This window comes from Hippopotamus amphibius, chromosome 1 (genome assembly GCF_030028045.1).
Source record: "Hippopotamus amphibius kiboko isolate mHipAmp2 chromosome 1, mHipAmp2.hap2, whole genome shotgun sequence".
Lineage (NCBI taxonomy): Eukaryota > Metazoa > Chordata > Mammalia > Artiodactyla > Hippopotamidae > Hippopotamus > Hippopotamus amphibius.
This window is the reverse complement of record NC_080186.1, coordinates 213,110,612-213,130,851: the sequence shown is the minus strand read 5'-3', so window position 1 is coordinate 213,130,851 and position 20,240 is coordinate 213,110,612. Positions and strand designations below refer to the sequence as shown.

General features: G+C 35.4%; 1 protein-coding gene across 1 annotated transcript in view; it reads left to right on the top strand.

Annotated features, from left to right (window-relative positions):
* FAM151B (family with sequence similarity 151 member B) overlaps positions 1-20,240 on the top strand; it is a 38,384-nt gene that overhangs the window by 14,837 nt on the left and 3,307 nt on the right. The window contains exons 3-5 of the mRNA XM_057740311.1: positions 1,662-1,827; positions 7,817-8,034; positions 10,497-10,632. Of these exons, the coding sequence (XP_057596294.1) occupies positions 1,662-1,827; positions 7,817-8,034; positions 10,497-10,632 (520 nt within the window). The remainder of the gene's footprint in view (positions 1-1,661; positions 1,828-7,816; positions 8,035-10,496; positions 10,633-20,240) is intronic.

The window sequence follows — 20,240 nt, the reverse complement described above, 5'->3', positions numbered from 1 at the left end:
CTACGAGCCTGAGAGTAAGCGGCAGAGTGTGGAATGGAAACATCCTCAATCGCCGACCAAGAAAAAGTTCAAAGGTCAACTATCAGCTGGAAAATTGAAGCTTACAGTTTTCTGGGATTCTTAAGGGCCAGTAGTGGAACATTATCAGGAAAATGGTTCAACAATCAGCAGTGCTCATTACAGTAAGATGCTTATTGAAGAGCCGAAGACTAAGCTTTGGATTAAATGCAGAGTACTGCTGCTATCCAAGGGCATTGTGATCTTGCATGACAATGCAAGCATGCAAACTTCTGCCCACACTGTCTTCAGTCTGCAGAAACTTCATTTTGAGGTGTTAAAGCATCCTCCCTACAGTCCTGATCTTGCGCCATCGGACTTTCACCTGTTTGGTCCCCTGAAAGCAGCCTACGAGGACGAAGATTCACTTCCCGTGAAGAAGTGAAGACAGTGCAGTCATGGCTCACAGCTCAGCCTGAAACATTTTTTAATGAGGGAATATGAAAGTTTGTTGATAGATGGACAAAGTGTATTGAAAAGCAAGAAAATTATGTCAAAAAATGATGTATTTGTCTTTTCTAAAAGTTAATTAAATTCTACAGCCAGAGTATGGATAATTTTTGACTCACACTCATATGTTTGTTTTCTATTGCTCTGTAATAAACTACCCCCCAAAACTTAGTGGCTTAAAATACTAATGATTTATTATTTTTCATGATTTTGTGGGTCAGCTAGTGGTTCTTCTGTTCCATGTGGTATAGGTTGGGTACACTCATGTTGCTGCATTTGGCTGGGGGCTCAGCTGGGCCTGGAAAATATAAAATGGCCTCACTCATGTGTTAGAAGAGACCTTAATGCTGTCTGTCAGGCAGGAAGTCTTCGTTTTCTTCCGTGTGGCTTCTCACTCTGCATGTGGTTTCTGAGTCTTTAGTAGTCTTACCTAAACTTGTTTACATGGTAGCTGGCTTTCAAGAGGATGAAAGCAGAAGCTGCCAGCCCTGTTAAGGGCTTGGCTTAGAACTGACAGTTTTACTTCCACTACCTTCCATTGGTCAAAGTAAGTCACAAAACCAGTGCAGACTCAAGGGGAGGAGAAAGAGATGAGAAGAGAGGCATGTACATATGGGAGGAATTGTTGTCAGCCAGCTTTGGAGTTAGTGTGAATGTGCTTAGCAGGCTCTGATAGACTAAGTGACTGGTGAAGCTTTTTACCCATTGCAGGGATGTGTGCTTTTCAATAGTAGCTAAGCTTTAAGTCAGGGAACTGAATCTATAACATACAATTTCAAACATAAACAGTAAACATCTATAGTTTCTAATTTGAGGAGTGAGAAGATAAAAGTACTATATTTGTTCTCAGAAGCTTGAACAAATACTTTATTAAGCCTCCCTTTGTATACTCATTTTGCTATATACTGGGAAGAAATTAAATATTAGGAGAACAGCTTGAGTGTGACCTCGGCAAAGGTATTTAACTCCTCACTGCCTGTTTGCTTATGTGTAGCAAATAAGGGCAACATGTAAGGCCTGACATAGTACCTGGCACTTAGTCCTTACTCAGTAAGTGTTTTCTTTTCTTCCTTTCACCTTCCTCAGAAGGATACTGAACCTGCCATCTCCTGCAGTCTCTATTAGCATTAACGTAAGTTCTTTTATCTGAACAGGTACTGCTCATATGATAGAGGCCGATGTCATTCTTCCTAGTGGTGGGTCAGAACATGGCCAGCCAATCATGGCTCATCCTCCTGAAACAAACAGTGATAATACTTTACAGGAATGGCTGGCTAAAGTTATAAAAAGCAATAAAGGCATCAAACTGGATTTTAAGAGGTATTTGTACAAACATGTTGTCTCCTAGTTGTTATAGAATAACAATAAGGAATAAAAATCAGTAACTTCATGTATCTGTGCCTAAGTAACTTTATACTTTATCTACACTGAAAATGGAATTGCAAACTAATATGTTTCAAGAATGGACCAAAGATGCACTGAGTTGTTTGCTAAAATTGTTTCTTGGGAACCCTTTGAGGCTAACATTAAATTTAATTTTTATAAAGGAATTTATCATAAGTGACCATGGTAACAATAGAACGGTAAATTTAAAATGCTACTTTCATTAAAAAGTAGTCTGAGGGAAAGAGTTGGCAGTAGTTGGGGTAGTTAATGTATTTCCTACTTGATTTATGTTATTTAAGTTGTGTAAGGGGAATTATCTAGAATTCTTTAATAACTGAAGTTTCTTTTTTTAAAAAATTTATTAATTAATTAATTTTTGGCTGCTTTGGGTCTTCATTGCTGCACAGGGGCTTTCTCTAGTTGCAGTGAGCAGAGGCTACTCTTCAGTTGTGGTACTTGGGCTTCCCAATGCGGTGGCTTCTTTTGTTGTGGAGCACGGGCTCTAGGCGCACACAGGCTTCAGTAGTTGTGGCAGATGGGCTCAATAGTTGTGGCTTGAGGGCTCTAGAGCACAGGTTCAGTGGTTGTGGCGCACAGGCTTAGTTGCTCCGCGGCATGTGGAATCTTCCCTGTCCAGGGCTCCTGCATTGGCAGGTGGATTCTTAGCCACTGTGCCACCAGGGAAGTCCCTGAAGTTTTTGAAAAATAGTATTTTGGAAACATTGATAATGAAGAGATCAAGCTTAAGTGTCATTTCCTTCCCTGTGGCTGTCATGGAAAATTTTACTTTTGTGGCATTTTGGCAGTGTAAAAATTATAGGTAAAGCCAGGAATTTATTGTGACACCATAAAAGCTCACCATATGGCCCATGAAGGCAACTGCTATGAAAATCTAGGATGTGTGGTATACCTAACTTATCTTTGAACAATATTTTAAAATTGAATTATCTCAAGAAATTAATAAGGATTTGGAAATCTTACTCATAGGGTTTTTACGATTATTCTAATCATTTGTTGTGGTGCTAAATATACTAGTAAACCTCTTTGTACTGTTGGTGAATGAAAGCTATTTTAAGATCTTAAAGCCTTTATAGTTGGTGAATGGTCCAACACCATTTTATTGACGAAGAAACTAAGTCCTAGAGAGGTTAAGTGACAACAGCTAAGCTCGAGAGCTGAACTAGGACCAGATCCCAGGTTTCCTGGAGCCAGTCCAGTGTTCTCTATACCACGAAATAGCATTTGATCATTACTGCTTGGTGAGCAAAATTTTAGATCTCCTTGCCTTTCATGTGCTCATTTTTTTTTTAAGGTTTACTATTACCTCTAGACTTGTTCACTGTAATATTTTCTTTGGCTCCTCACCAGTCAGATCGGTACATTCATTCCTAATGCTAGCAGCTACCACTAAAAGGCTGTGCCATTAAAAAAAAAAAAAAGATTTTGCAAGTTTTTTGGTCGTAGCATATTTGAAGGGAAATGAATTTAACTAACAATTATTGAAATACTTATTGTGTGTCAGACACTGTTTTAAGAGCATTGAATGTGTTAATACATTTAATCTTCATAACAATCCTAAGAAGTAGGTTATCCCTATTTTCATTTTCCAGATGAGGAAACAGAGGCAGAGAGGGGTAGGTAGCCTGCTTGTGGTCACGTAATCGGTAGGAGAGCTGCCAGCCTGGATGAAGAGTTCACCCTCTGAACCAGAACTCTGCACTACCTCTCTAAGGGTAGCTGAATGACCCAGTAGTCAAATTTTAATAGTTCTTGTTCTAAGTTATTTTGTTTGTATATGAGTGGTAACTAAGTAATATACAGTGATTTAAAATTTTTATCTGGAATTTTACCTTAGAATGTAATCTTAAATGATTTATTATAATTTTAAGTATGATTTTTATTTTGTTATCCTCAATTTCTAAACAAAATTGATTGGAAAATAGGTACTGAAAAGTTTGACTTACCAAGTAACTTTTTAGAAAAAAAAATCTATTCTGTAAAAGCTAAGTTTATAGTCTTTCCTGGGATTTCCTAAATAAGTACTACCAAAAAGAAATGTTAGGTCGTATACTGATCAGGACCTCCCTCTTCAAATGATCATTTCGACAAACCTCTTGTCATTTCTTTATGGGAAACTTAATACTAATACATGTAAGAATTGAGAATGTTATCCACTGATACTTTTAATTAGAATTACCTGGAATTTATAGATTAATTGAAAGCAAAGTCTCATTTTGCAATATTTATAATAGTGAGTTTTCCAGGCTAAGAACATAGTATATTATTCTCTGTAGTAAGCATTGTATCTTGCTGTTGGGCAAAGTTCATCCTCAGTCTTTTTTTTTTTTTTCCAAAATGATATGGCTTTTCCTCCGCAGTTACTCTTCCAGAGGAATTTTATAATTATTTTGTAAAGTTCTAGAAAATTAAAACTACAACAAAAAGTTGTTTTTCTTTTTTAAAGTAAAGTTTTGTGTTTTTCTTAATACTGGTTCTGTTTTTCTTATTTAACCTTCTGGTAAGGGAAAGTGACATTACTGTAGTCTACATTAGTGATCATTAAAATATTTACATATAAAACAGAATATGTATATTAAATTCTTACTTCATTATGTTCCATGTCATAGCTCTGTATGTCCAACTGTGCAGTGTTTTGCATGTAGTGGACACAATATATGCTGGTGGAATTTCAGTTTGGGGGAGAATATGCTGAGACTAGATATCGTCAGATGGCGAATCATTGTTAAACACCCTGATGTCAGCTTACTAAATTGAGGAAGCATAAGAAGCTTCCTCCTGAATGTAAACTGTTAACCCAACCTCCACAGACCCCAGATTTCTTAAGAAATAAGAATTCTTTCTGGAAAAGGAGAGGAAACATGTGTGGATTAGTTCAAGGTTTCCTCCTACTCCACCCATGAAGAGCAGAACCCCACAGGGACTTGGCTGCTGCTTTGGGACTTGCAGACAAGCAAGCTTTGGAGTAATAGGTACAAGTTGTTTGCTACTAAAAATGGGGGAATTTTGTAGGAAGTACAGTTGGCCAGAACTCAGAATTGTGGTTTTTAACACGGCATTGATACCATTCAAGGCAGAAAGCATTTGCAACAGAGAAATGACAGCATCTAAATTAGTGTCTGTAAGGTCTGGCATTAGAGTTTATTAATCCACTAATATCTAGGGCCTCCATTTCAGAGGCATAAGAGTGAGAAAAAAAGCAGCTTAATACATGGGAGCAGAGTGAAACAGAGGCTGGTTTCCTCTGGTTTTAGTGAACAGTATCATTGCTCACTAATAAATATGACCCTATAAATAATGAGGTTATCCGTTTCTGCTCTTAAAGTAGGAGCCCCGAAAGAGTGAGGTGAAGAGTGGTGGAGGCACAGGCAGAGGGACTCCAGTCCACTAGAAAGAAGAATGGAATGTGAGGAGGGGTGCTGAATGTTCTCCCTTCCTTCATCCCCCGGATTCATAGCCTCCCGTTGCTGTATTCACGGAAAGCTAATTTTCTTAGAAGCAAACATAGGCGCTAAAGGTTCAGAAGAGATGCAGACTTATAAGTAGTGTACTTTTCCAATAGAGTTTGTGTGTGTATTTTTAAAAAGTGAAAATTATGTAGACTGATTAAAATCTTATTGTTGCAAAATATATGTATCAGTTAGAAAAGATGTGGGAAAATAAAAAGAGTGAAGCTGCTTTTTAGTTTAAAAGTAACTAAAATATAGTTGTCTCTTGTTTCCAGAAAAGGTGTTTACAATAAAGGAAAAAATGAAGTTTATAAAAGCTTTAAGGAACTGTTATAACATTACACCTGGGGACTTCCCTAGTGGCGCAGTGGTTAAGAATCCGCCTGCCAATGCAGGGGACACAGGTTCGATCCCTGGTCCAGGAAGATCCCACATGCCGCAAAGCAACTAAGCCTGTGGGCCACAACTACTGAGCCTGCACTCGAGCCACAACTACTGAGTCTGCTCACTACAACTACTGAAGCCCGCACACCTAGAGCCCATGCTCTGCAACAAGAGAAGCCACCGCAATGAGAAGGCTGAGCACCACAATGAAGAGTGGCCCCCACTCGCCGCAACTAGAGAAAGCCCATGTGCAGCAATGAAGACCCAACACAGCCAAAAAATAAAAATTAATTAGTTAAAAAAATTTTACACCTGGGAATCATTTTTAGAAATGTGTTTATGCGTCCAGACTCACATGAGAATATGTGAAGGAAAACAGACCCTTTTCTTCAAGGTCATGAGCTGGTATTAGAGACATGGTACCTGTGTGCACTTTGGGTATTTTCATAAACTTGAATTGGCAGGTTATGAGTAAATTTAATATTTAAATCTTACTTATACATTCTCTGATGAGTCAATGTTTGTCTTTTTTTTAATTGTTTTTATTTTATTTTTTAATTTAATTTTATTTTTTTTAAATTTTATTTATTTATTTATTATTTTGGGGGGGGTACACCAAGTTCAGTCATCTGTTTTTATACACATATCCCCGTATTCCCTCCCTCCCTTGACTCCCCCCCACCCTCCCTCGAGTCCCCCCCACCCTCCTTGTCCTAGTCCTCTAAGGCATCTTCCATCCTTGAGTTGAACTCCCTTTGTTATACAACAACTTCCCACTGGCTATCTATTTTACAGTTGGTAGTATATATATGTCTGTGCTACTCTCTCACTTCGTCTCAGCTTCCCCTTCACCCCCCGCCCCCCCCAAATCTCGAGTTCTCCAGTCCATTCTCTGCATCTGCCTCCTTGTTCTTGTCACTGAGTTCATCAGTACCATTTTTAGATTCCGTATATGTTGAGTTAGCATACAATATTTGTCTTTCTCTTTCTGACTTACTTCACTCTGTATGACAGATTGTAGTTCTATCCACCTCATTACATATAGCTCCATCTCATCCCTTTTTATAGCTGAGTAATATTCCATTGTATATATATGCCACATCTTCTTTATCCATTCATTTGTTGATGGGCATTTAGGTTGCTTCCATGTCCTGGCTATTGTAAATAGTGCTGCAGTAAACATTATGGTACATGTTTCTTTTGGGATTATGGTTTTCTTTGGGTAGATGCCCAGGAGTGGGATTACTGGATCATATGGTAGTTCTATTTGTAGTTTTTTAAGGAACCTCCAAATTGTTTTCCATAGTGGCTGTACCAACTTACATTCCCACCAACAGTGCAGGAGAGTTCCCTTTTCTCCACACCCTCTCCAACTTTTGTTGTTTCCAGATTTTGTGAAGATGGCCATTCTGATCGGTGTGAGGTGATACCTCATTGTGGCTTTGACTTGCATTTCTCTGATGATGAGTGATGTTGAGCATCTTTTCATGTGTTTGTTGGCCATCTGTATGTCTTCTTTGGAGAAATGTCTATTTAGGTCTTCTGCCCATTTGTGGATTGGGTTATTTGCTTTTTTGGTATGAAGCTGCATGAGCTGCTTGTATATTTTGGAGGTTAATTCTTTCCGTTGTTTCATAGGCAACTATTTTTTCCCATTCTGAGGGTTGCCTTTTAGTCTTGTTTATGGTTTCTTTCACTGTGCAAAAGCTTTTAAGTTTCATGGGGTCCCATTTGTTTATACTTGATTTTATTTCCATGAATTGTTTTTATACTGAGTGATCCTAATACAGAGTTTTGAAAGCTCTGTCTGTCTACATGTAGTGGTATTACTCATATGTTTATAGACACTTGTAGGTACCTTCATGAATAATAAGTATAAGTAAGTTAACATTTTAAGATATGGCACATGTTAACTTTCCCCTCTGGTGCTATCTGCTCTTTGATTTTATTTAATTCAGGTATTATGGTATTATACTTTTATCATGAATTTGACAACATTAGAGCCACTAGTCAAAAAGAACTTTTTACTTTTACTTTAGGGATATATCTCATTGACAACAAATTGTTTTTAGTCTGGCAGCTGTGGAACCATCCATGATGCTCTTGGAAAACGTGAAGAGGCTTCTGAAGCGTCCAGTGTGGATTAATGCTGATATTCTTCCTGGTCCAAATGGAAATAGCAGAGTAGTGGATGCAAAACCTTTTATAGACACTGTGACATCCTTCTTTCCAGATGTGACATTTTCCCTGGGTTGGACAACAGGATGGCATCCTGAGAAAGTCAATGAAGGTGATAATTTTAAAAATATATTCCTTTTGGTCAGAATAAAATATACTCAAATGTAAAAATAATACCTTTAATACAAAACCAAAAACACATTCTACAAAATCTAAGAGCCTAATGGAGAGAAAGATCTGGCCTAAAGATGTATGTGTGACTCTTCTTTCTGTTATTTCAGATAGATACTCATTCATTGGTAACATTCTGTCACCAAGCTTCCACGGAAAATATTCATTTGCAAGGTCTAGAATAACCAAAGCTGCTTCTTTACATACTTTAAACAAATCCTGAGTTGGTCTCTTTGAACTTGTAAAACATTCTGTACTCTTTTCTTTCTTCCTTTTACTTTCAAGCAAACTCCCTATGTCAGATGAAAGATAAAGAAGTGGTAATAACACCTTCTCAAGTAATGTGAGGCCAGAAGTAGGGGGTGTATGGTGAAGAGCACAGATACTGTTCCCTGGACATTAGAAGGAGCCCCAAATGTAGGCTGCTGGAACCTTGGTGTCCTCAAGCTCTCTTTGGCTAGACAGGGAGTGTGTGAGGCCATGAGACTCTCCTCTAGGCTGGGTTTCTTCTTTCCCTTTATGTGCTCTTACAGACGGACCTGATATTCAGATTCTTTTTCCTGGCTAAAATTTATTACACTATTTGGATTCATCTTTCTGTTTCTTCATACATTCCTAGGTAGTGATTTTCCAGTAAACAGCCAGTAAGCAATCAGATGCTCTGAGGCACCTGAACACATGGTAAAAATAATTAACCAAGAAGTTATTTAGATTCTGTGGAGATGTTAGCCTTTATCTTGTGTTAAGGGCATCCTTTTTTTTTTTTTTTTTTTTTTCTTATTTGCTATTACTGTTTTTGGATGTAAAGTTTTAAAATCTAACATGAGATTGGAGTAACTGCTATCTGGTGAGTAGTAACATTTAGGTTATAACCCCCTGGACCAACAATTGATATGATTGAGAAAAAAATAATATGCTTTAAATTTGTTCTATTTTAATTTTCTAATCCTTTTAATTTTTATTAGTGTCAGTAAAGAATACAGCATGTAATTCAAAGTGTTGAAAGAAGGTAAACTAGAAACAACTTAATAGCCTGACTCTAATCTCCTTTTAGTCACAGTTTAGTCTAACTCTGGCTTTAACCTCAGGCTTGTACTGAGTTAAACCATATCCGGGTTTTTAAGTAATGTTTCCAGGCCGCGTTTCCCCCACTGGCCTCTGGTCGTTACCAACATGCGTTTTATCCTCCCTTCTTATGCTACAAATTTTATAAAAGAGAGTTTATAAGTTTGTGGTAATGTAAGTATAGCTTCTGTTAGCAACCCCTTTTTCTAATTAAAAAGATATAATTTTCCAGATTTTAATGGAAAGCAGACCTTTCCCTTCTTTCAGGAATTTAGCTGCTCAACTAATATATTCACATAGGCTTTTTGTAAATTGTTCCTTTACTGACCAATACATTTTACAACCTATTGATTGATACTTTTGATAGTGTTTAGGGGTTATGTTTAAAATATAGAATTTTTTTCTGAAGCTGTTTGTAAACAGGTGAATGTGTTTTCCACAATGTCTAAATGTGATTTAAAATACAAAACACATATAAAAGTCAATTTTAATTTTAATAAAATTTTAGTTTAATTTTATTTTTGGCTGCATTGAGTCTTTGTTGCTATGCTTGGGCTTTTTTTAGTTGCAGCGAGTGGGGGCTACTCTTCCTTGTGGTGCCCGGGCTTCTCCTTGCAGTGGCTTCTCTTGTTGCCGAGCATGGGCTCTAGGCACGTGGGCTTCAGTAGTTGTGCACGTGGGCTCAGTAGTTGTGGCTCGTGAGCTCGAGAGCGCAGGCTCAGTAGTTGTGGTGCATGGGCTTAGTTGCTCCGTGGCATGTCGCATCCTCCCGGACCAGGGCTTGAACCCATGTCCCCTGCATTGGCAGGTGGATTCTTAACCACTCTGCCACCAGGGAAACCCTATTTCTATTTCAGATAGAATGTGTAAGTAATTTGGACTAGACCCCCACTCCAAAAAAAAAAATTGAAGTTAATTATTACTTAAACAGCTAGTAAACACCTACCAACCATCTTTCTATGGGAAAAGAAAACTTAACACAGGTGGGAAATCTAAGTTTATAGAGAATATTAATGATGCAGAGCCTTAGAATCTTTAAAGTAAATATTGTGTCAAAATTTCCTTTTTTGTACTTGAGAGATAAATTCTTTTCTGATGTTTTAATTTTTTGTTTATTGTTCTAGGTCACTTGTGACATGATTTTAGATTTAATTTTTTATTTGCATTTTCCAAAACTCAGAATACTTTCTTGCATTTAGTAGTATTTTAATTTCTCTGAATCCAAATGGAAATGTTTATGAATTACCTATGAACTTATTCATATGTAATTTAGTTTTATACTTAATTGACTTTCAGGATTCTGATTAGAAAAGTTAAATTTCTTTCTTTTCATTTCAGGTTACAGTTGGACAATGGTGAAAGAGATGGAATGTATATGTAATGAAATAAATCAGCCCGTAACATTTCCCGTCAGAGCAGCATTAGTCAGGCAGTCTTGTTCTCAGTTAATCTGGCTGTTAAAGCAATCAAACAGGTATGTGTACGTTTAACACTAGAGCGTGTGCATGTGAGTGTGTGTGAGAGACAGAAAGAAGATGAAAACTGATTATGTAAAGACAGTGTGTGTGCGAGAGAAAGAGAGAATGAACATTGATTCTGTAAGCACTCAGACTTCCTCACTGGAGTGAAGCTCCTTGATGAACCTTCACATCCTGTCTTTCACCTCTATTCCTCACAAAAGCTTTTGCACATAGTAGGTGCCTAGTAAATGTTTGTCATTTTTTTCATTATGTTATACATTCACAAAAAGTTATCAGTGGGTAAAGTAATTTCCCTTTGAACTCTGTCATAATTCCAGAAATCTTTTCCATGTAAAAATTTTATTTATTTATTTATTTATTTATTTATTTATTTTGGCCGTGTGGCTTGTGGGATCTTAGTTCCTTGACCGGGGACTGAACTCAGACCGTTGGCAGTGAAAGCACCAAGTCCTTACCACTGGACCACCAAGGAATTCCCAAAATTTTATTATTTTAATATGTAATAAAAATTGGTTGCACCATATATTAAATATTATATATTATAAAGCTACAGATATTGAAACAGTTTTTGATGCTATCTTTTTAATAGACTAGTCAGTAGAACAGCAGGGAACGTCCAGAAATAAACCTAACTCTATCATGGAACTCAGAACAGGAAAAAGCTGGTATTTCAGATCATTGGAGCAAAAGTTCAATAACCTGTGTTGGGACAACAGGCCAACACTGTAGCAAAAACAAAGTTAACATCTTTCCTTAATCCTTCCTCCACAATAAATTCCAGATGAATTAAAGACTTTAACACCAAACATTAAATGCATAAAGAAAACACAAGTGATGAATTTTTTTTCATATAGTTTCAGAATGGAGAAGACCCTTCTTAATAAGGCACAAAACCCAGAAGCTATAAAAGGAAAGTTCGATACATTTGAATACGTAAAAATGGAAAGCTTCTGGTAAAACTGTCCTCAACACGTATGTCAGATAGTTGTAACGAATTCTCACAAATAAAGAATTATCACAAATCATCCAGAAAAAGACCCTGTTTGATAATTCACTATATTGTTGAGAGTAAGGGAAGCATATACTCAAACATTAAAGAAGTATCCACATTCCTTTGGGTATTGCGTTTTTACTAAATGCTTTTTCAGTTTCTATGAAAATAACCGTATTTTCTCCCTTTATCTGTTAAATAAAATAAATTTTATTAATATTTTATATATTGAACCATCCACACATTTACAGAATAAACCCCACTTGATCAGGATTTATCATTCTTTTAATGTACTGTTGAATTTTATTGCTAATATTTTAGTTAGGATTTCAGCATTTGAATGTGAGATTTGTCTGTAGTTTTTTTCTTTCTTAGTTTTAGGTCAATATCATGGATATTTCATTAAAAAGACTAGGGACCTTTCTTTTTACATTTTGTGGGATGTTAAAAATAACATTCAAATGGCCTGTACCTGAGTTTTCATAAACTCAACATTGAAACCATCTAAACCTGGTGCTTTAGGGAAAGCTTAACTTTTACAGTCTTTTCTATTTCTTACATAAATGGTTGATTTTTCTATTTGGTAGCCAATTTTGATATATTGTATTTTCCTAGAAAATTGTTTATCTCACCCAGGTTTTAAGGTTTATTTACACACAGATGATTAAAATAGTTGCTTTTTCTTTTGGTTTCTTGTGTGTCTTTAAAATAATTTCCTTATTTTGTTTATTTGAGTTTTCTCCCTTATATCTTGATTAAACTAGGTAATGGTTTAGTCTCTCCCTTTTTTTGAGAACAAACTCTTGGATTATTTATTTTTCTGGTTTATGATTTACTAATTTCTGCCTTTTATCTTTTAAAGTTCTGTTTCATGTAGTTTCTTCTAATTTCTTGGGTTAGATGCTTAATTTATTTTCATTTTTATATTTATTAATATATTTACATTTATTAACATAAATATTTAAGACTATACTTTTTTTTCTGATCACTGCTGTAGCTGTATCTTATTGTTTCTTATGTGTAGGTTTTCATTACCATTAATTTATAAATATTCTGCAATTGTGGCTTTTGCTCCTGTCTCGAAAGTTGTTTTAAGAGAAAATTTTTTAGGCACTGAGATAGTAGAATTATTTTATTTTGGATTGGTTAATAGTTTTGTAAGTTTATTGTCTATTTTATTATTATAGGTTTATTGTAATCAGGTAATGTCTATATTATTTCTACTTTGTAGACTTTATTAAGATTTTATTAATGGCTTGATATATGGATATTTGTATGAGTTCATGTATTTTATGAGGATATAGTTTGGCTGTTATAACAGAAACCTAAATTAACAGCAGCTTAAACTTAAGTTTGCTTCTCTCTCACATAACTGGGAAAGCATAAATAGTCCAGGGCAATTTTGATGCCTTCACAGTGTCAAGGACCCAAATTCCTTCTCTCTTGGTACTTGATACTGACCTCATCTATATGGTCAGATTGATTACTGCCATGTCTGAGAATGGAGGGAAAAAGGCTCAGGGCCTGTCCCTGTTCTTCAAGGGCATAACTTAGAAGTTGCACATACTTGTTGGCTTTAACTTAATCATGTGCCTATACCTAGCTGCAGGGGAAGCTGGGACATGCAGCTATTATTCTGCACAGTCTTATGCCTAGTCAGAATTCAGGGAATTGTTATAAGAAAGAAAGGAGACTGCATATTAGAGTCAAACTACTAGTTTCTGTGACAGAGTAACATACATTATTAGTTACATTATTTAAGTCTTTCATGCCTTACTCTTTGCTTTTAAAATATTTTTAATGTAATTCTTTGAATAAGTAATACAGTCACAAGGTTTAAAAACCAATGAACAGAGTTATACTGTGAAAAGTCTTTCTCCCATTAACCCAGTCCTGCTCAACTTCACTAATAACCACAGGTGTCAGTTTCTTGTTCAACCACAGTTAGTAGTTTCTTTACATATAAAAGTGCATACAAGTATAGATTCTTATTTTCCCCTCCTTTTTAAAACAAAAGGTATAATATTATTATATACTTTGCTTCTGTTCTGTTCTTTGCTTTTTTTTTTTATTTTAACTTAGCAATACACCTTGGAGCTTTTTTCAGCGTACCTCATTTTTCTTTTCTAGGTGCATCATATTTATGTATGTACTATAATTTATTTAACCAGCCTCCTATTGATGAACATAAAGGATATCTCTAATCTTTGATATTACAAACAGTGCTATAATGAATAACCTTATGAGTGTGCCATTTTGCATGTGTGTAAATATTTGGCATTTTTAATTTTTTGGCTACTTGCTCTTTTACGGACTAAGAGAGTTAAAGTCTCCAACTATTAAAGTGTTTTTGTCTGCTTCCTCTTCTACCTTCATAATTTTTGGTTATTAAATGTTCAAGATATGTTATTTGGGGCATATTTATATGGGTTTTATTATCTTCATGAAGAATTACACCTTTATTATTAAAAGATCTCTTTCTTGGTCTTTAATGATTTTTTTACCTAAATTCACATTGTCTTTCTTTTTGTTTGTCTTGAATGACTTTGCTTTATCTTTCCTTTGAAAAATAAATATATAAAGTTTTGTTTTTCATTGACTATTTTAAGGGTGACTTATTGTCATTAAAAAAATAATTTTTTTAAACATACAGAAAAGTTGCATAAAACTACTACATCTCCTTTACCCAGATTCCCAAATTGTTTATCTATTCTCTCTCCCTGCATCCCTCTCTCTCTCCCCCACCTCTCTTTCTCTCTTTTTTCTATTTTTTTTTCAATCATGATGCCCCATATCCTTAAGTAGTCCAGTATACACTTCCCCACACAAGGATGCACTCCTGTATTACTACTATGCAGCCTCCCAACCCAGAAATCAGCATTGAGGCAACACTCCCATGCAATCTGCAGATTCCATTCAAATTTACCAACCATTCCAACAATCCTTCTTATTTCCTGTGATCCAAGAAACTCTCCAAGAACATGCATTGTATTTAGTTTGCATCAGTCTCCTTCAAAGTAGTTTCTTCCTTCCTCTCATACACATGACAGTCTTAAAGACTACAGCCTTTTATTATGAAAAATGTCCTTGGTCTCAGTCAGTTCAATATTTCCTCATGACAGACCTCAGGTCTTGCATTCTTGGCAAGCTCATCACGTACTTGTCCCAATTCTCAAATCAGCCACTTCTTCCAGGATCCCTGCTTGGTTATAGTGGCAGGTGGTATTTAAAATGTGGAATTTTAATATAATCATTGCTCCTAGGGTGTCAATGCTTTTAGGATCTCTCAGTGGACAGAGCTGGAAAATATATGTGTATGTATATGTGTAGTTATGGTCTGTATATGTAAATATGTGTGCATATAAAAACACACCCATGTAGATGTACATACACATACGCACTCCTACATATACATCTATAACCATCTCTGTATCTGTGTGTGTATTTTTGTGTGTGTGTGTATTATTTTTTTTTAACCAACCCATGAGTTCATACTGATACTTCCAATTTCAACCCAGTCCCTGAGGGTTCTTTCTAGCCTTCTTTCTTTCCATGTTGTTAAGTTCCTTGTCAGCTGCCTAGATGCCTAGCTCCTATTAATCTAATCTAACAGTCTTTTTCTTTTAAAAGAAGAGTTTAACTTATTTACATTTATTTATATTATAGATATATTTTGTCTTGTTTTCTGTCATTTAAAAAAAACTAGCATATTTGCTATTTCTATTGCTTTAAAAAACATTTCACTGTTGCTGTTTTGTTTTTTATTTTTAATTCTGAATATTTGGTAAGTTAGTTTTTTTCCTATTGGTTAGTTCTTACTGCTACTTTATAAAATATGCTTAATCTACTTCTTTACAAGTGCCCGTTAACTTCCATTAGCAATAATAAAATTAGTGTATTTCTTCACCCCCTCTCATCTAATTTGAGTTGACTGTACTCTTTCTTAATGTCCTTTATACTTCATATTGAATGATAGATTGGCTGGCTGCAAAATTCTTGGCTCGCAGTACCCTTCCTTGAGGATTCTGAAGGCATTGCTCTTCTGCTTTCTAATGTGTGTTGATGTGGCAAAGTGTGAAGCCAGTCTGATTATTTTTTTGCCCTTATAAGCGACTTGACTTCGGAGCAGGGAAATGGGGGAAACTGAATGTAGAAAGGATTCTTTATCTTTGAGGCCTGATAATTTTACTAGAATATGTCTCAATATGGGCCATTCTATACCAGTTTGTTTTAGCGATATGGAGTTATTTTCAATGTAGAGATTCAAATGCTCTTCTTTTCTGTAATATTTCTCTGAATTATATTTTAAAATACTTGTTCTATTGCATTTATAACACTATGGTTTCTCTTTCAGAGATTCCAGTTATGACTATGTAGAGCTCCTTTGCCTGTCTTTGATATCTATTATTTTCTTTTGGTCTTTTTTCCTTTTTATTTGTTTGCATTTTATTTTACTTTATTTTGTAATTTGTCTTTTCTGATCCTTACAATTTTCAACAATGTCTGTTCTCTCTTGTATACCTTCAGATTCCACCTTATTTCTGTAATAGTATTAATTTTCCACTTCTTTCCTAAGATCTGCCAATTAATATTTTATCATCTCTTTTCTATTGTCTTGAAACGTCTTCCATGAATTCGTATCTCTGCTTTGTGCTCTTCAAAGAGGCAACTGCATCATTTAAAAAATGTTTGGGTCATGGCTTTCATCTGTTTTGCGGCTTTTTTTTTTTTTTTAGTTTTATGTCTGTTTCAGCTATCTGATAGTTTTTTTAAAGATGAGGTTTTTATTTCTCCATCTGCTATTTATTTTTCCTTATATCTTCTTGTACTCTCTTATATAAAATCTCTGCCAAATTTGTTTTGATTAGTCTGCTTTAAAGAAAGTGAGGTTTTTTTTAGACCAGTAGCTTGCCTAAAGTTCATAATGAAAAGGGATCAGGACTATGCTCCTTATGACCCAGAGAGTCTTATGAGTGACTTTGTTTAGCCTTTAACTTCTCTCCAGTCAAGGGAGATAGGCAATTGTGGTATCTCTAGGTAAGATCTTTCATCTGTCTCTTAAATTTAAAATTTTGGGTTTTCACAGAAACAGTCTGATTCTTACAACTATGGCTTTCCTGTTCTGTTTCTTTGTCTCCACTGCTTCTTGAGACCAAATCTAATCCAGGAAAGCTCCCACTTGTAGTTCAAGGACACCATTCCCACTGTGCCAAGTGTTTAGGTGGGATATACCTCTCATCTAGAAGTGTCTCTTATAGGCTTTCTCTGTAATCAGCATACATGAGCAAACTGTCTCCACCTCCTTACATGTGGCCTTAATTTCTGTTGCAGTTAGAAACCTTTTCACCTGTTTTGTAACTTGCACTTTCAGTTCTTTCTTAATTTCATTGAAGATAGGGTTTCTATTTTCATTCTTTTGTTCTTTTTGTTACTTTTGGGTGATTCTAGGAGGAAAAGGAGGCAGTGCTGACTTTAGGCTGCCATCTTCAAATCCTACCATCTATTTCTTTCATTACTTACTGCCTCAGTTTCCTCACCTTCCACTTCTATGTAGTCAATTACTCTCCTGAAATTTCTTATTTGAAGATCACACTTTGTTCAAGCCAAATTCTTAACCTCTGTAACATTTGAGTACTGCTGGTTCCCCTCTTCAGTTTGAAACTCTCTTATCCTTTGGCTCCATGGCATTGCACTAAGTAGATTATTTTACTTCTCTGTCTAGTTTTTGTTGTTGTTGTTGTTTTTTGGTAGGTGGAGAGTCCTGTTTTTGTTGTTGGAACTCTGTCCCTAATTTTGGGTTTCTCTTAACTTTCAGAGTCTTTTATTAAATATGAAAGGTAAACAACAAAGCCTTTGTTAAAATTTTTATTTTATTGAGGTATAGTTGATTTACAATGTGTTAATTTCTACTGTACAGCAAAGCAATTCAGTTATACACATACATTCTTTTTCATATTCTTTTCCATTATGTTTTATCACAGGATATTGAATATAGTTCCCTATGCTATACATTAGGACCTTGTTGTTTATCCATTCTATATATAATAGTTTGCATCTGCTAATCCCAAACTCCCAATCCATCCCTCTTCCAGGCCCCTTCCCTTAACAACTGCAAGTCTGTTCTTTATATCAGAGTCTGTTTCTATTTTATAGATAAGTTCATTGTATCATATTTTAGATTCCACATGTAAGTGATATCATATGACATTTGTCTTTCTCTTTCTAACTTACTTCAATTAGTATGATAATCTCTAGTTCCATCCATGTTGCTGCAAATGGCATTATTTCATTCTTTTTATGACTGAGTAGTATTCCATCATATGTAAACCACATCTTCTTTATCCATTCATCTGTCGATGGACATTTAATTGCTTCCATGCCTTGGCTATTGTAAATAGTGCTGCTATGAATATAGAGGTGTATGTATCTTTTCGAATTAGTCTTGTCTGGATATATGCCCAGGAGTAGAATTGCTGGACCATATGGTAACTCTGTTTTTAGTTTTCTGAGGAATCTCCATACTGTTTTCCATAGTGGCTATATGAATTTACATTCCCATCAACAGTGTGGGAGGGTTCCCTTTTCTTCACACTCTCTCCACCATTTGTTATATGTAGACTTTTTAATGATGCCCATTCTGACCGGTGTGAGGTAGTCCTCATTGTAGTTTTGATTTGCATTTCTCTAATAATTAGCAATGATGAGTATCTTTTCATGTACCTGTTGGCCATCTGTCTGTCTTCTCTGGAGAAATGTCTATTAAGGTCTTCTGGCCATTTTTTGATTGGGTTGTTCTTTTGCTGTTATTGAGTTATAGCAGCTGTTTGTATATTTTGGAAATTAAGCCCTTGTCGGTTGCATCATTTGCAAATATTCCCTCCAGTCCATAGGTTGTCTTTACATTTTGTTTATGGTTTCCTTTGCTGTGCAAAAGCTTATAAGTTTGAGTAGGTCCCATTTGTTTATTTTTGCTTTTATATCTATTGCCTTGGGAGACTGACCTAAGAAAACATTGGTACAATTTATGTCAGAGAATGTTTTGCCTATGTTCTCTTCTAGGAGTTTTATGGTGTCATGTCTTATATTTAAGTCTTTAAGCCATTTTGCGTTTATCTTTGTGTACAGTGTGAGGGTGTGTTCTAACCTCATTGATTTGCTTGTGGCTGTCCAACTTTCGCAACACCACTTGCTGAAGAGACTGTATTTTCTCCATTCTATATTCTTGCTTCCTCTGTCAAAGATTAATTGACCCTAAGTGTGGGTTTATTTCTGGGCTCTCTCTTCTGTTCCATTGATCCATATGTCTGTTTTTGTGCTAATGCCATGCTATTTTGATTACTTTAGCTTTGTAGTATTGTCTGAAGCCTGAGAGAGTTATGCCTCTTGCTTTATTCTTTTTCTTCAAAATTGCTTTGGCAATTCTGGGTCTTTTATTTGTTCTAGTTCTGTGAAAAATGCCATGAGTAATTTGATAGAGAGTGCATTAAATCCGTAGATTGCTTTGGGTAGTATGGCCATTTTAACAATGTTAATCCTTCTAATCCAAGAGCATGGGATATCTTTCCATTTCATTGAATCATCTTCAATTTCTTTTATTAATGGTAAACAAAAAAAATTTCAATGGAATATTTCACTAGAGACATTTTCATAACATTGGGGATAGGAAAGAATTCTTAAACAAGACACAAAAATCGCTAGCCATAAAGGATATGTTCGAGTAATTTGAACACATTAAAATTTGGAAATTCTTTCCATCAAAAGATACCATGAAGGACATGAACAGGTAAAGCACAGAGTTGGGGAAGATTTTTGTAAATCAAAAGGGCTCTAATACAGAATTTATAATGAATTATATATTCTATTATTTGCATGTCAGAGTTTATTCTATTATTGAATATTTGGATTATTTCATGGATTTAGCTATTGCAAAGATTGCTGCTGTGAACATTCATATATATAAATGCAGACACATACACACATATCCTGGTGCAAATGTGCCTGCATTTTTAAACGTTATATCAGAAAGAAATTTCTAGAAGTAGAATTTCTAGGTCATAGGGTATTCATATTTTCCATTTTAGTAGATACTGCTAAACTGTTTTCCAAAGAAAATGAATAAACTGTAGCTACATGTTTCAACTTGGATAAATTTCACACACAATATTCAGCAAAAGAAGCAAAACCAAAAAAAATTATATACCCATATGATTCCATTTATACAAAATTCATTAACAGGCAAAAAAAATTAAACTGTATTGTTTAGGATGGATATACAGGTGGTAAATAAAGCAAGAAGATGGCAACCCAAAAGTTAAGGTTGTGAGGACTCCGGAGGTAGGCAAGGTTGTGATGGGGCAGTGATATACAGGTGTCTCCTGGGGTGCTGGCAGTATTTTTTCTTGATTTGTGTTTTGTTACACTGGAGTTCATTTTATAATAATTTGTTAAAACTTACATTTATGGTTTATGCATCTTTTCCTATATGTGTTATTTTACAATGAAAAGAGCTTTAAAAATGAAACCTGAGAATTGATTTGAATGAACGCAATTTAAAATACCCTTAGGGGAGGGTGGGGGGGGAGTCAAGAGAGGGAGGGAATACAGGGATAT